General features: G+C 41.5%; 1 protein-coding gene across 1 annotated transcript; it reads right to left on the bottom strand.

Moving 5' to 3' along the window:
* Positions 1 to 3,454: 3,454 nt before the first annotated feature.
* CHAMP1 (chromosome alignment maintaining phosphoprotein 1) lies at positions 3,455 to 14,639 on the bottom strand. Its single transcript, XM_026857364.1, has 2 exons — positions 11,633 to 14,639; positions 3,455 to 7,128 (listed from the first exon to the last, which is right to left on the bottom strand). Exon 2 carries the CDS (start codon positions 7,065 to 7,067, stop codon positions 4,230 to 4,232), a length of 2,838 nt encoding a protein of 945 aa, XP_026713165.1. The 5' UTR covers positions 7,068 to 7,128; positions 11,633 to 14,639; the 3' UTR covers positions 3,455 to 4,229.
* Positions 14,640 to 14,707: the final 68 nt, after the last annotated feature.

Below are 14,707 nucleotides of genomic sequence, written 5' to 3'. Positions count from 1 at the left end.
TTCTCTAATACTTGGGAAGCAGAGAAAACTAATCTTCAGAGACTTCTGTGATGTCATGAGTAAAGTAATTCCACTGGCTTTTAGTTAACGTCACTCTTTCTACATTGAACTGCAGCCACAAGTAGTATGCACAGAATGCATTCAAGTTACTTACATACACATGGAAGGAATGTGTATACTCCTTCTCAAGACCCTGAAGCTTTAAAAAATAACATTGAAAAATTATATATATATATTTTATATATAATTTTTCAGTGTTATTTATACATAGGATGCTTAAGTTTGTGATCTTTAGAGATAACTGACCAACATTCATGCAACAATCATGGCTAGGTAATATTATTAGTTAAAAAGCAAACTTTTTAACTTCTTTTTTGACCAAGAAATCCCTTAGAAACTGGAGAGTGTGTATTTGTGTTTTTGTTGGGGAGGGGGGGTTGTATACATGTTAAACTAAGTCATTTAAACCTACAGGAAAGAAAATGCGAAATACTATACTGCGAAACGTTCATGTATATTGCGTATTTTAAAAGGGCACAATCACACCTTCAAAGTCTATTACAAAGCACCTACAGAAAGGTTTGTATTCAGGTGGAACCCTACACCTTCATCTATTTGCTTTTCAGTTTCATATTTACTTTCCTAAATTCTGCATTCCGCAAGTTTTAAATTAATTTATCTAGTTTTGATAGTTTCCTGAACAACCTTTCTCATTACCCATGGAAAATAAGCAACAACAATGTTCTTATACACTTTTAGAAGAGCAATTATTTGATCAACTTACTTAAAGTTTCTTCAGATGAGGTCATGACAGCAGTATGTAGGAAACAGTTCAACTTCTTCCGCTCTTTTCTCCTTTTAAAAATACATACATATGAGCATAGCAATAGTTATGGTGATCTCAGTGCACTCATGTTACCACCAAGATATGAGTGTGCTGTTCTACATCACTGAACAGTCATGATAAAAACCTGGAGTACAAAACTATGTATCCATAGGAAAACCTGCAATAATTCTATTTTCTACAAGATTTTCTGCTTCTAAAATTTCATGAGATTAAGCAAGAAATATATCAATATACATAGAGAAAGGAATTCTAAGTATATACAAATGGCTACATCCAATCCCAAGATTATTCTTAAGCATGATTGAAAAGATCTAAGGATATTTACAAAAATCCATTAAAAAAAATCCAAGTTTAATTGTACTAATCTCTGTTACTTAAACAAGATTCTTTTCCTGCCCCACTCCAACTGGAGCTTTACACTTTCTCTGGACCCTAATACAGTGGCTCCAAATGGGTTTCTGATCTCTTTTCTACAAAGGTAATTACTTCATGTTTGTATGCATGACCTATGAACCACTGCATACCCTGGACAGACTATAATACTGTATTTGGAAATATTTTGTCTGCCACATTTCTCAGCATTGGCTATAAATAGCCTCTTTTTTTGGGGGGGTGGGGGTAGGAAAGTAGAGTTGTCTTCTTTACATCTAAGGGCTGTAATTACACTTTTTTTTCTCAGGCAGGAGCAGCCCACAGGGTTCAGAGAGGGAACTGCAGTTATACCTGTGTATATATAAATGTCTATCTGTAAACTTCCTTTGTGCTTGTCTCAGTTACTATCTCCTAACCTGATCGTGCTGTTTCCCAAGCAAACCATCTCCAGAGGAAACCTGAAGTTAGAACTACACAGTACTAATCCCAAAGGGTCCCTGTGCTCAAGAACAGGAATGAGTAAGATGGTAGCACAGAACACTTGAGGGCTTTGGTAAAATGCCCCAGTGACTTAATATGGGAAACAGACCTCTGTATTTGCTTCATACTCTAACATATGAAATTATATTTGTAACAATTTCAACTGAAGTTATGTCACAGATTACCCAAGGACTAAATTATAGCATTAGGCATATTTCAAGCCAATTCTTTCACTGGTAAATCTTGAAGTATTCACTTGCATTTCTTTCTTATGTCAAAATTCATCCTTCTCCTTCGCATCTATAATAGGTCATCTGAAAGGGAAACAACCAGTCATCAGTCTGATCTGTCTACTGGTGTCCTACAATTCCTTAGAGAAATTAAATTAGTTCAGATTCCAGAAGATCCTCCTACACATCTTAAGGAGCTCAAACTAGCACTGCATAAGGGAATGGTGAAAGAATACTTAGTCTGGATAAAAACACATACACCAGAAATGTCCTTCAACTTCCACAACGCTTTGACGAATTTATGTACTGAGAAACGGGAAAGTGCCCATCGTACTGGCATGTAAAGAGACTGAATGCCTTGAGATCGTGGGGACTCGCAAAGTTCACATTCAAGAGTCATAAAGTACACTTTGACAGTTGTAAATCAAGATTAAGGAATCAAGGAGTTGGAAGAAAATAAAATGTAGAGCACAGAATCACAGAATCATGCAGATTGGAAAAGACCCTTCAGATTGAGTCCAACCACAAACCTAATTTTGTGCATCAAGGCCTGATGATAGGTTCCCAGAAATCAAAGTTAACTGGTACACATCAGTGAGAAATAAGTATCTGTCAGTAGCGAGACATCAAACTGTAAAGGTGACACCACTTCCAATTTAAACAAATCCTTCCTTGATTTCTTCTTTTTATTCAAATCTTCTTAACCAAATGACTGCCAAGAGTGATGAAATAATAGCAGAGGAGAAAAGCAGCTTTTATACAAAGTGAGACTATACTAGCAGAGCCATGTTCTCTTTTAGATTTACCTAGGAAAAAAATTCTAGAATTCTAATCTGAACCCCATGAAAGAAAATGAAGGGCACCTGACTTAGGGGCCAGAGTGGGTTTGGTCCTGTGTGACAGGACCCTGCAAAAAACTTGCTCTTACTAAGCAGCACTGAGAAGTCACCTAAGTAGAGCTTTAAATGCTTTTTCCCTTCCTTCCAGAAATCCTCCTGAAATACAGAAGATAATCAGACACAGGCTTCAATGAAAACAATCTGAAGCTCTTAGGTAGGACCTTATACCTGGGGATTTTTTTATTATTATTTATTTTACACTATCATCTTCATATTTTAAGTCAATGTTTACAACAGCTGAAGTCTAGCAATAATTTAGACTGAGGAGACTGAAACCTTCCTTGTACTATCTCCACTTAAAATCTATACTCCTGCTGAATTATAAAGTACTTACAGTTTTTCAACAGTTAGGATACAAATAACACAAAGCAAACATGCTAAATAACAGTGCACAAATTCCTGTTTTCCATGTTTTCTCACATTTAGATGTTTTTCTGAAGCACACAGGAAATTCAGACTAACCTTGCTTTCACAGGCTGATGACTATAAAGTTTAAATATTCAGAGTAGAACTCCAAGATAATTTTGCATCTCCTGTTGCCAAAGACACTTAAAAGACATTATGTTCAATGTGAAAGGTTTTGTTCTTGATTTGGAAAAAAAGAAAAATGGCCAATGCCAGGTTGGGTTTCTTTTTATTGTTAAAAGATTAAAGCATAACATTTCACCAAATACAAGAAATTTAGGGGGTTTCTGACATTACAAACATCTGAATCATCAAGAGAAAGTGTTGAGCTATACATAGTCTGACGTTAATCCATCGATTTAAGGTATATTAGTACATGCTTAAAACATGGCCAAAATACAGTCACAAAATAAGTACCTTGATGCTTCTAAATCTGAGACAAGTTAAGTTAGAGAATTGAGTGCAATAAATTTCCAACAAATGACTATACACTCAATTACAACCTTAGGGCAAAACTACTCCAGATGGATTGGTAGTTTGTCATACCTGGCTTATTCACATTCAATTTGGTGAGAATTTTAATTCTGAGAATTTGATAAAAACATTTTGAAAAATACAACATTTAACAAATATGAAAAAACAAGTTCAGTCTTCACAGGAATATATGGATCGCTTGCCACTCAGTCCTTAATTGCCTGTATGTTTTACAAATCTTTAAAAAACTAATTTGTATCCATTTTGGTTTCAAAAACATAGTACATCTGAAAAATAAAATATGACTCTACCGATGGATAATACAAAGACGTGAACACGTATTTAAAATGACTTTCGAAAGTAAATCGTTTCAGTAATACAGCTATAAGACAAGTTAAACATAGTACAATAAACCATGCATCTTCTGACTTGTCAGATCAGCTAAACTACTCGGTTAACATACAGCAACACTGTTGAACACTTCTGTAAATCCATCTTTTCTAGCACAAGTTAAAAACCAGATTAAAGTTGTTCTTCAAGTGGTTCAAGGCTGTCCAAGTGTTTTTTAGGTGTATCATCACTATGACGGCTTTGGCAATGGGTTAAATGTTTCTTAAAGCCTCGGGGAAAATTTGATTCAAAATTACAACGTGGACACTTCAACAAACTTTGACCATGAGCAGCAACATGGTTTTTAAGAAGAGACTCCAAGAGAAAAGCTTTGCCACATATTTTGCATTTGTATGGGCTTTGAACATTATGCTTGTTAACTAAATGGTGCAAGACAGCACCTTTTTTCATCGCACGACAGCAACAAATTTTGCAATAATACTTTCCCTTGCCACGCTTCATGTATTTTGCTATTTCTTCCTCAGAGATGAAAGCCTCTTTCTCTTCAGTAAACTGCAGCACACACTGTGGCTGCATGGGAGTAGTTGCATCTATTTTGCTCTCTTTGCCATAATCAGATGGCTCCATATCATATTGCTCTTGGTCACTGTTGGATTCTTGCTCCTTTATCTCCATTGAGTCCATCTCTGTCTTTCCACACTCACTGCTATTTAGTTCAGAATCTGAGTTCTCCTGGTTTTCCTTCTTGGGCTTCTTTTTTGGGCATGAATATAAGATGTCATCTGGTGATTCTTTGGCTAATATTGATTGTTCATCCTGTGAGAATAAATCATCCAGTGGTTTCTGATCATCTAAACTGTGAGAAAGAAAGTCACTCTCACCAGACTCACTAGGTGTCTGGGGCTCAGAGGAAAAACCTGGAGCAGACTTGTGAGGCTCGGAAAACAGGATGTTCTTCTGGATTTCAGAAAGTACAGTAGTTTCAGCATGTCTCTGGACATCAGAGGATAGAGCAGCAGCAGGTTTCTGCATTTCAGAAAATACAGCATGCTTTTGAATATCAGGGGAAACAGCAGATTTCTGGGAGTCAGTAAAAACAGCTTGTTTGGGGGTCTCGGGAGAAACGGAAGGAGTAGGCTTTTGGGACTCGGTGAAGAAGCCATGTTTCTGAATTTCAGGAGAAGATGATTTTTGAGATTCTGGAAAGGAAGCATGCTCCTGAACTTCAGGGGAAATCGGAGCAAGTTTCTGGGCCTCAGAAAATAGGGCATGCTTCTGGACTTCAGGAGAAACAAGAGCTGATTTCTGGGCTTCAGAACATAGGGCATGTTTTTGGCCTTCAGTAGAAACAGCAGAAGTAGACACCTGATTTTGGGGCTCAGAAAAGACAGCACGTTTCTGGACATCGGTAGAAACATTAGGACTAGATTTACGAGACTCTGGGAACAAAGCCCTTTTCCGAGGTTCAGGGAAATGAGCCCGCTTCTGAATCTCAGAGGAAGCAGCAGAGGTGGATTTCTGAGTTTCAGAAAAAAACATAGATTTCCGGGACTCAGAGAGTTTCCAAGATTCGGGAGATACCGAAGCGCCAGGCTTACGGACCTCAGGAAAGAAAGAAGGCTTCCAAGTGTCAGAGGAAACTGTGTGACCAGACTTGCGAAGCTCAGGAGAAACAGGGGGAGAATGCTTCCATGTGTCAGGGGACAGAACAGGTTTCCAGCCTTCAGGGTAAACAGATGAGATGGGTTTCCACGGCTCAGAAGAAACAAGAGTAGACTTCTGGGATTCAGAAAAGGACGTAGATTTCCACGAGTCAGAAACAAGCCTCCTAGGCTCTGGTGACACAACAGGGCCAGGCCTTCGAGACTCAGGTGCAGACCTCCGGGATTCTATGGACACTGACACAGCAGGCTTTGGAGCCCAGGGAGAAACTGCGGAAGACTTCTGCACCTCATGAGGTGTAGATCTCCAGGGCTCGGGGGAAACAGTTGGACCAGGTCTCCATGAGTCTGGCGAAACTGCAGGACCAGGCCTCCGGCTTTCAGGAGAAGAAGCAGAAGCAGGCCTACGCATTTGAGAAGAATGCCGCCGGGGCTCAGGAGACACAGCCGGGGCATACCTTCGCGGTTCGGGGGATACTGCTGGAGTAGGTTTCTTTGGCTCTGGTGACACAGCTGGGGAGTATCTGCGAGGCTCCGGAGACACACCAGGAGAGTGGCGACGGGGCTCTGGTGATACAGCAGGGGAATGACGACGGGGCTCTGGAGACACAGCCGGGGAATGCCGACGGGGCTCTGGAGACACAGCCGGGGAATGCCGACGGGGCTCTGGAGACACAGCCGGAGCTGGCTTCTGTGGGTCAGGGGACACAGCAGGAGATGGCTTCTGTGGGTCAGGGGACACAGCAGGAGGCGGCTTCTCTGAATCTGGGGATACAGCTGAAGCTAACTTCTCTGGATCAGGAGATGTGGCCTGGGCTGACTCTTCTGGATCTGGGGACGTGGCCTGGGCTGACTTCTCTGCCTCTGAGGAAGTCGCCTGAGCCGACTTCTGGGGCTCTGGGGACACTGACGATTTCTGAAGCTTGGGGGAAACAACAGGTTCAGATTTGGGGAGTTCAGGAGAAAGGGCAGGTTTGCACGACTCAGGGGAAAGGGTAGGTTTCTGTAGCTCCAACGTGACACTTTTCTTGGAGGAATCTGAATCTCCTTCTGCCTGTTCTTTCCGCTTTTCATTCCACTTCTCGGGTGTTGCATGCTGTGCTGTTATGTGATAATACACGTTGCAGTACATCTTGCTGGTAAAGAAACATTTGTGGCAGTGAAAAAGTTTTGCACTTTTTTGATAAAATATAAGTTTACCCAAACCAGCAGCATCCATTTCATCACAATACTCTGGGTGTATGGTACCCATATGAATTTGTATGTTTTCATAGTCCGTTCCTCTGAAGCTACAGTGATCACACTCTAAGCGCTCTGTGGTTTTACGTAGTATCTGCAACATGTCCATTTTTTTATCGTCAATAACAGTTTTCACAGCACTGCACCTTTTAAAGACGAAGCTTCAGTTCCTGCAATAAAGGAAAAAAAATCTGTATAGTTAGCTGTCAACGTTAATTTCAACTCTTTGCCTTTCCTAAATAACCACACGTGCTTTTTGCCCTTCCATTTTAGAAAACAGAACTTTTGCACAGGTATTACTTCATAAAGAAATCCAAATACGGATTTCTCCAACTTTTGCAAGTCATTTTACATCAACAGAATTTGAAAAATAAAGCTTGTATTTAGCAACAGGCCTTCTTATGTGTGTAAAAAAAATATGAAAGCAAAAGACAAAAAAAGAACCCAGGCGATGAAGAGCTAAGTTTACGTTTCATTTGATAAATCTGACTTGCCTTCTCAGTTGTCTTCTAAGATCTGAAGTGGGTTTATTTACAATACACATGTAAAATGAAAACAAAAAGTACTTTGAAACAGTGCCACTCAGATAAAGCCATTTCAAAACTGCACCTTTATCGTAAAGTTTCAAAACAAATTAGCTGGTTTTGACAAAGACAAAAAATTTCAAGAACAGCAGCCTAAAGCCTAGACCCTGTTTTTTTCTGTTAAACAGTTTTCCCTTCACTAATTACATGAAAAACAAATGCTGCTGCTCATAAAGATTTTATCCATTATGAAAAGAATGTTTTACATTCCACTACTTCATCTGCTGCCCAAATAACAATAAAAAGTACTATTAAAAAAAAAAAAAACCAAAAAACACAGCAGTGAATCTTCTGTAGTCAAAACATTGTTTGCCTCACCCCAAAGATGGAAATTTCTCAGAATTACTGTTTTTGCAAGACCTTAATAAAAACCCAAACAAGCAAAAAAAAACCCCTCTGAAATGCAAATAATTTTTAATGATTTGGCTAGATTCCACTATTTCCCACAGAATATACCCTGATCAGCTACTGTAATAAGCAGAAAACCAAGTCTAACCATGTTCTGAAGTCAATTTCACGTAAACGTGGGAGGTACCTCTATGGTGAAAATGAGTATTTGGACATTTATGTGAAATGCACAGGCTTTTTTCTTGTAGGTTAAAATTAAACAGATGTTACATGATTATCACGCTAAGCTATCAACCTAATTTCAAGGTCTTGTAAGACTCACTGTTTCAAAACACACAAAGTTTTTTGTGTCATTTTAACATTACTTTTGCTGTCTAAATATATATTAGACTACCAACTAATCTAAAAATATGCATCCAAACCAAGTTTTCCTAATTTATTCCTAAAGCATTTTTACCCCGGTTTCTTATGGAAATGAGGCTTACACAAACACATTGCCCTAGAGTTGATGCCAATCAAATTGGACAAAGCAATCCAGTCTCATTTTAAATTTCTACAAGTTTCATGAAAATCGGGAACTGAGCAGAGAATGAAAGAAACGCCTCCACTGAAGCTAAGGCTGAATATTTCACTTAACAGTTACTGGCTCTTTTTAGCCTGTAATCAGTACATGAATGGTCAGTATGCAAAGTCTTAAAACCTGCAGAACAAGCAATGTCTGATTCAGTCTGTAATTAGAGAAAAAGAGAAGGAATTAAAAATACTATAGCAGTGAGCTGGTTTGCGGCAGAGACAGAGACGGAATGAAAGTAAATCAGCAGTGCTGCTAAAGGATGACATGAATACAGAAAAAACCTCCACCCCACACAAAAACTGGAAAGGGGGATTGGCTGAGGAGCAGAGGGCACAAATCTCTAATAAATAAAGGTTCACTAGGCTCAGCTGCTCATGGAACAACTTCTTTACATGCACTATGCACACGCACTGCACATTAAGTCACAGGAATACGTAGATTTCCAACTGGGAAGCATGGCAGGACCACAGACAGAGCTTTAAGAGGGATCCTGCTTTACATCTACAAGGCAAATAAACAGCATCCAACCTCAGGCTAGTTACACAAGAGAAGTAATTGCACTGCTCAACAAATAGTGAAGTGGAAGGACCTTTGGGGTGTAAGTTGTAGTTTGCCAGCACTATTAGCAGCCATACAAAAGACACCCCAAAATGTAGTCCACACTGCATTCAATGTTGACCACAAAACACTTCCCAACATCTTACAACAAACTTTGTATTTTGTAAAAGACCGAAACAAAACAAAGATAACCGTTAGTGCTCAGTGGTCTGCACCTCTGCAACAGCAAACATCTTGTCAATTGAAAAAACCCAAAGCAAGCCATGTCTTAACACTCCAAAAGACCTAAAAATCTTTATGAATTAGGGTTTATTTTTTGATTGGGGGATTTGGGGCAATGGAAGGAAAGGAAATAATTTGAAAGCAAAAAATTTTGAAGTGATCATACAAGCTAAAGATTATTTTTTTTTAACCAAATCACAGCAGAACATGATCAAGACAATAAGGACACACTGCACTCATCATCCCATTTTCAGAAGTGAAAGGGTATTTGTCACTTCCAAAATTGGTGGTAATCCTGAATTGTCCATCTTCTTTTCTCTTGAAAACCATAAAAAGCTTTTCCAAACTGAATTTATCACAACTTACAACAAAGTTTACCAGATGATTTCTTCTACCACCTTCATAATTTCCCTTCTCTTCACATCACCTAACTGTTGCCCTTTCTGCAGTTTTGTTATTCACTCCTCCCAATTACATTTCACCCCACCTCCCATCCTCTCCTGTTATTCAGTCCTATCTTATTTTACAATGGAAATTTCCCTTTTTTTTTTCCAAACACAACAGTGAAAAAAAGTCCCTGTCTCCCTTCTACAAATTGTCCAAGTTGCTGCTAAGCGTTTTTGACCAGGTTATTCTGGAACTGAAGTAGTTACAGGCATTTTCTCAATTTCATCTCCAGACATCCAAAGGTTAACATTCAAGCCTTTGGCAAAAGAAATAACATTAAAGACCTGGGGGTACTTTCCTTCACGCTGCCACCACTCGCCATTTTTCATTTTGTAACTTTAGCATACTGTAGAGTTGGCAGTTAGTCACTCAAGGAACTGCCTCTTCTGGTGAAATCTTTACTAAACTGAGGCATACTACTGAGCAAGACAACTTTTTGGTATTGCAGCACCTTAGGCCATGACTTCATGAAATAGTAAATCTAGTTTTAGAATAGTTACTGTGAGACCAGTAACAAACTCGAACAGTGCTGAGCCACTATTAACTCATGCTGTCAATTTAAATTTGTTAAACACTTTGGAAGGAGTAAATTCTGAAACGCTGCTGGTTCACTTAGCACGTATCTGAATAGCTAGTCTGTAAGATTTTCCCGTCAATCCCTCCTGCTCCCTTCTAACTTTGAGCTCAAATGCAGCTGTGTCTATGTAGCTCTGACTGCTGCCCTTCTCTATAGTCAGGTTTGTCCCACAGATAACTGCCTGTTTCACATTTCTCTTTGCCGTCAACTCCTGCATCAGAATTTGTTTGTTTTGCACTGGATCCTGCCTTGCCTAGTCGGGTGAAAGTTTGAGGAACAGCATGTTACTGTTTTCTAAACAGTCCCACGCCAGCAGAGCCAACCAGGCTTGAAACCATATGGTCAGTAACCAGGTCCACATGGCTTTGGACCTCCATGAACTGTGATTTAATCTGTGCACAGCGGCATCTTTTTGGCAACACTAAAAAGGATGGACCACGCTCCCTCTGCGTAAATGCTTTATTACAGACATCAAAGGGACTTAGCTCTGCACCACTCCAATTCAAACCCATAAAGAGGGTAAGGAAAGTAACTGGTGCAATCAACCTGGCAGGGTGCCCCACGTGCACCGCAAAGAACTTGACCAAATACTAAATCATTCTAGTCATCTGAAGCCCTTAGAGGAAAAGCATGAATTTCAGGATGAAGATCAAGTTGTCATGAGAGACAGGTCCCCCACGAAACACAGCAAAAGGGAGATGGCTGCTACAGTATCACTCAAGTCTGCTTGAAGGCTCCTAGGAGAGACAAACAAGCTGTCACCCGCCCAAGTACAGATAACTGCTGTGCAGGCCCCAGGCCTCGTTGTTTTGTCAAACTGTGCCAGGCAGGCCCTACCTGTTTATAAAAAGGACATTTCAGCATCGCCCCTACTCAAACTCAAGTCACAGGACGTGCCATCCCGCTGAGGCTGTGCTACATGCCACTTAAAGACTACAAAGCCCACTTCATCCCTTAATCGCTATTTCTGCATCCTCTCCTACTTTTCTCACTTTTCATGGCAGCAACACTTAAAAAACAAATACAGATCCAGCCAAACAGAACTAATTATCTACTCAGAGAACTCATTACAATTGAAGGAGAAGCCTGAAGCCCAGCATTTACACTTGTCCTGTCTCCACATCCTCTCTCCAGTTCAAGACAAAGTACTAAGATTTAACTAAGATTCTGGAATTTGCAATACTAAACTTTAGCTTAAGTCAGCCATGACTCATTCAAAGTCTGAGACATTAAGACTTCCACTGAAATCTAAATGAACACATAAGTGCTTCTGTCTACAAGCTTACTATATCCACAGATAACCAAGCACAGTAACAGCATCAGCACCGACTCAGCTCTTACCTTGACTAAAGGTTTTTGCTGACCTGAAGTGACATAGATCCACCACTCAGGTTAAAAGCTGCTTGAAGAGACATAGAGATCTCAGCAGTGGGACCACCCATCTCTACTGCTGCTCCAGCAGTCACCTCTCTGCAACCCCCTTCTTCCACACATGTCTAGAACCTACATACAAAGGCTCCTACCACCAGCTCGTTCGCTCTCCTCTCTTCACAGAGATGCTGAAGATCCTTACACCAGTTCCTGTTCCCTACACTGCAGTTCTGGCCATAATCTGATCCACCACAGGAAGAACAGAAAAACAGCAGGGAAAAAGGACCAGTAATGAGGACCCATATCTACTGGAGAAAAGGAGAACCATCACTACTTCCCTTGATTGGTTCCCAGCATCCAAGAGGCCATAGCCATGATATGGCAGAAAGAAAAAGTACCCAAGGATTCAGAGGCAATGAGATAACTGCAAATTCTGAAGTTGGCTATGTATACTGCAGGGCAACCACACAGTACAGTCAAACAGCATCAGCAATCTTTGCTGAGCTCATGTTAGACTGAGAAATAGGAGTAGCCTAAGTTAACACAAAGAGCAGACAGACCTCCTCGTATCTTCCCAGTCAGGACGTACTGTCACTTCAGAGACAGTTCCTGGATTTGTCATCCCACCACCCATGAGGATCCAACTAAAGATTAAGCCATACTTCCCCACAGCCTCTCAAAAACCTCCCAGTGGTAGAAATGTGCAGGAGATACTGTATAGAAGAAAGAATCCACCAGGGAATGGCACAACACTGACTCTTGGCAGCTAACAAGATGTCTCCACTTCCCAACTCCACTCCAATTTCATAGCTACACATCTACTAATCATTTCAGGTTATTTTTAATAAACACATAATATACACATTCTTCCCTCTGTGTTGCAACATTTAATATACCCCTGCATTTTTCCTCTACAGAGGATAAGCTGTGACTGTCATGAGGCAGCACCAGAGGGAAGCAACAGAGGGCTCAAAGCTAAAGCTCTAGACTGCCTGTGAGCACAAAAAATTACAGGTTGCTTTTAATACGACACACAGAACTTAAGAACACAGCAATAAGTAGTCTGTCATATCATTCTTCAAATCAGACTGTCTTGGTTCTCACTGGCAGAAGGATCTGTATCTCCTTTCATCGATAATGAATCAAGTCTGATGAGACACAAGCAGATAATGAGGACATCGCAACACACATCAACAATGCCAGCACAGTTGGGAAAGCCCTCAAGAAGAAAGGCCTCTATTTTCTGTAGCTCCCTATGACCACATTGGATTCCCTATATAAATCACTGCACAGGAAGGATGGCTGTGCATTCTCATCAGCCTTGGAAGTTTCTTGCAGGCAAAGAGTTTGGCCACATCCTCTATCAGTGAAGATGGTCGATGGTAAAGGTTTTTTCCAGCACAAGAAAGCTGGATCCAGCTGCATCGTTGCCTTTACTTAAGCAGGAGGAGATCCAGACTATTGCTGTGTTTAAGCAAAAGCAAAAATGACATGTTCTTGCAGTGCCAAAAAGTAAATGGCAGTCTGGTGGCAACATGATGCTTCTCTTGAAGCTCTATCCCTGTGTTGTGACTGACAAGAAACAGAAGTTTAGCTCTGAGAGGAAGCTGCACAAAAAAATCCCCACAGCGCAGCAAAGCAGGGCACTTCGTAACACAAATGGCAGGTAAGGGAGTCACTTCCAACGCAACGTGAACAGGCAGCACCACGCTCCTGCTAATCCAGAAGCATCCACAGCAATCTGACTGCATCCTCACCACTGAGCTACCACCCCATCTATACAGGCTAAGTTCCATCAGCAGCAACAGCTGATCCATGTCCTTAAAAGTATACACCTAAAAAACGCATCAACACTCAGACCTGACCAGCCACAACACACTGTGAGAGCACATGAGACACCAGATCCAAGCAGAAAATGGCTGTATTATGTGGTCCCATGTTTCCAGGAAAGGTTCAAGTCAGAGGAGAGTTGAAAAGTGACAATACTTGATGCACATGCAGATGACTTAAGAAACATGAAGGGAACAGAACTGAAGCTAATTTGCAAGATTTGCACCTTTGCTAATGACAAGTCTACTCAGCAACATTCGATCTCAATACAAGATCTAACAGTCTAAACTGCAGAGGATACCAATGTACCTATGAGAGATTTGGGATAGGAAAAAATAATTCCATGTACTTCTGATAGGATCTTCTAACTCCAAATTCACAATTCCACATAGGCAGCTTCCAAAAACAGCCCCAGAAATCTTACTTCTGCAGTGCTGAACCTGACCTGATGAAGCACCACTGGACCCACCTGAGGACATAGTCGCAAATTAAATCGTGAGTCTTGGTGACATCGGGCTATGAATTCCATTTACATTATCCTGAAAGGAAATGAAGTCCAAAGATTCTCTATTTCTCACTTATAAACAGCTCGGTACAAGTCAAGCTTCCAGTCACCCCTCTTACTTCTAACAGTGCTGAACTGTTGTTACCAGCTAATGCAGCTCCTCTCTGCACAGTCAAGCATCAAATCCTCCTGACACCTGCACCAGTTACTACGGGTCACCACTCCCCCAGCGCTTCTCCAGGCTCCCACAAGCGAACACAAACGAGCCTCCTCCAGAGGCTCCAGAGGTCAGCCCTAAATCGCCACGACCTGTCGACCCGCTTCATCCATCCCCAGCGATGCAACGATGCAGCTCAGCGACGTGTTTTGAGCCTTCGGCTTGCATCCGCTTCATCGACCTGACAGGCGACGTGGTCACGAGTGAAGAGGACAGCCCTGCCGGGGACGCGTCCCGCGCAAAACTCGCTTTCCCGAGGCGCCTCGCAGCGTTTTGCTGCCAGGAAAGCAGAACTCGCAGCGCGCTCCACCTGCTCCTGGCTCTGCCGGCCATTGCTTTAACTTTCTTTCGGGGATGGGGGTGCCCGTGGGCCCGGCTTTCCCCAGCGCAGCCATCTTCACCCCTGCTCGCCCCCCCGGGGCAGGGGGCCACGCCGCTCGCCCATTCATTCCCGCCCCGCCGGGCGCCCTCCCCCGCCGCCTCCCCTCTCCCGCCCCACGCGCGGCGCCGCCACTC

The sequence above is a fragment of the Athene cunicularia genome, assembly GCF_003259725.1.
Source record: "Athene cunicularia isolate RWA chromosome 1 unlocalized genomic scaffold, athCun1 chr1_part1, whole genome shotgun sequence".
Taxonomy (NCBI): Eukaryota; Metazoa; Chordata; class Aves; order Strigiformes; family Strigidae; genus Athene; species Athene cunicularia.
This window is presented reverse-complemented; position numbering and strand designations above follow the sequence as displayed.

Coding starts and splice junctions, on each gene's coding strand:
- CHAMP1 (XM_026857364.1), bottom strand. CDS start 7,067: ATGGACATGTTGCAGATACTACGTAAAACCACAGAGCGCTTAGAGTGT.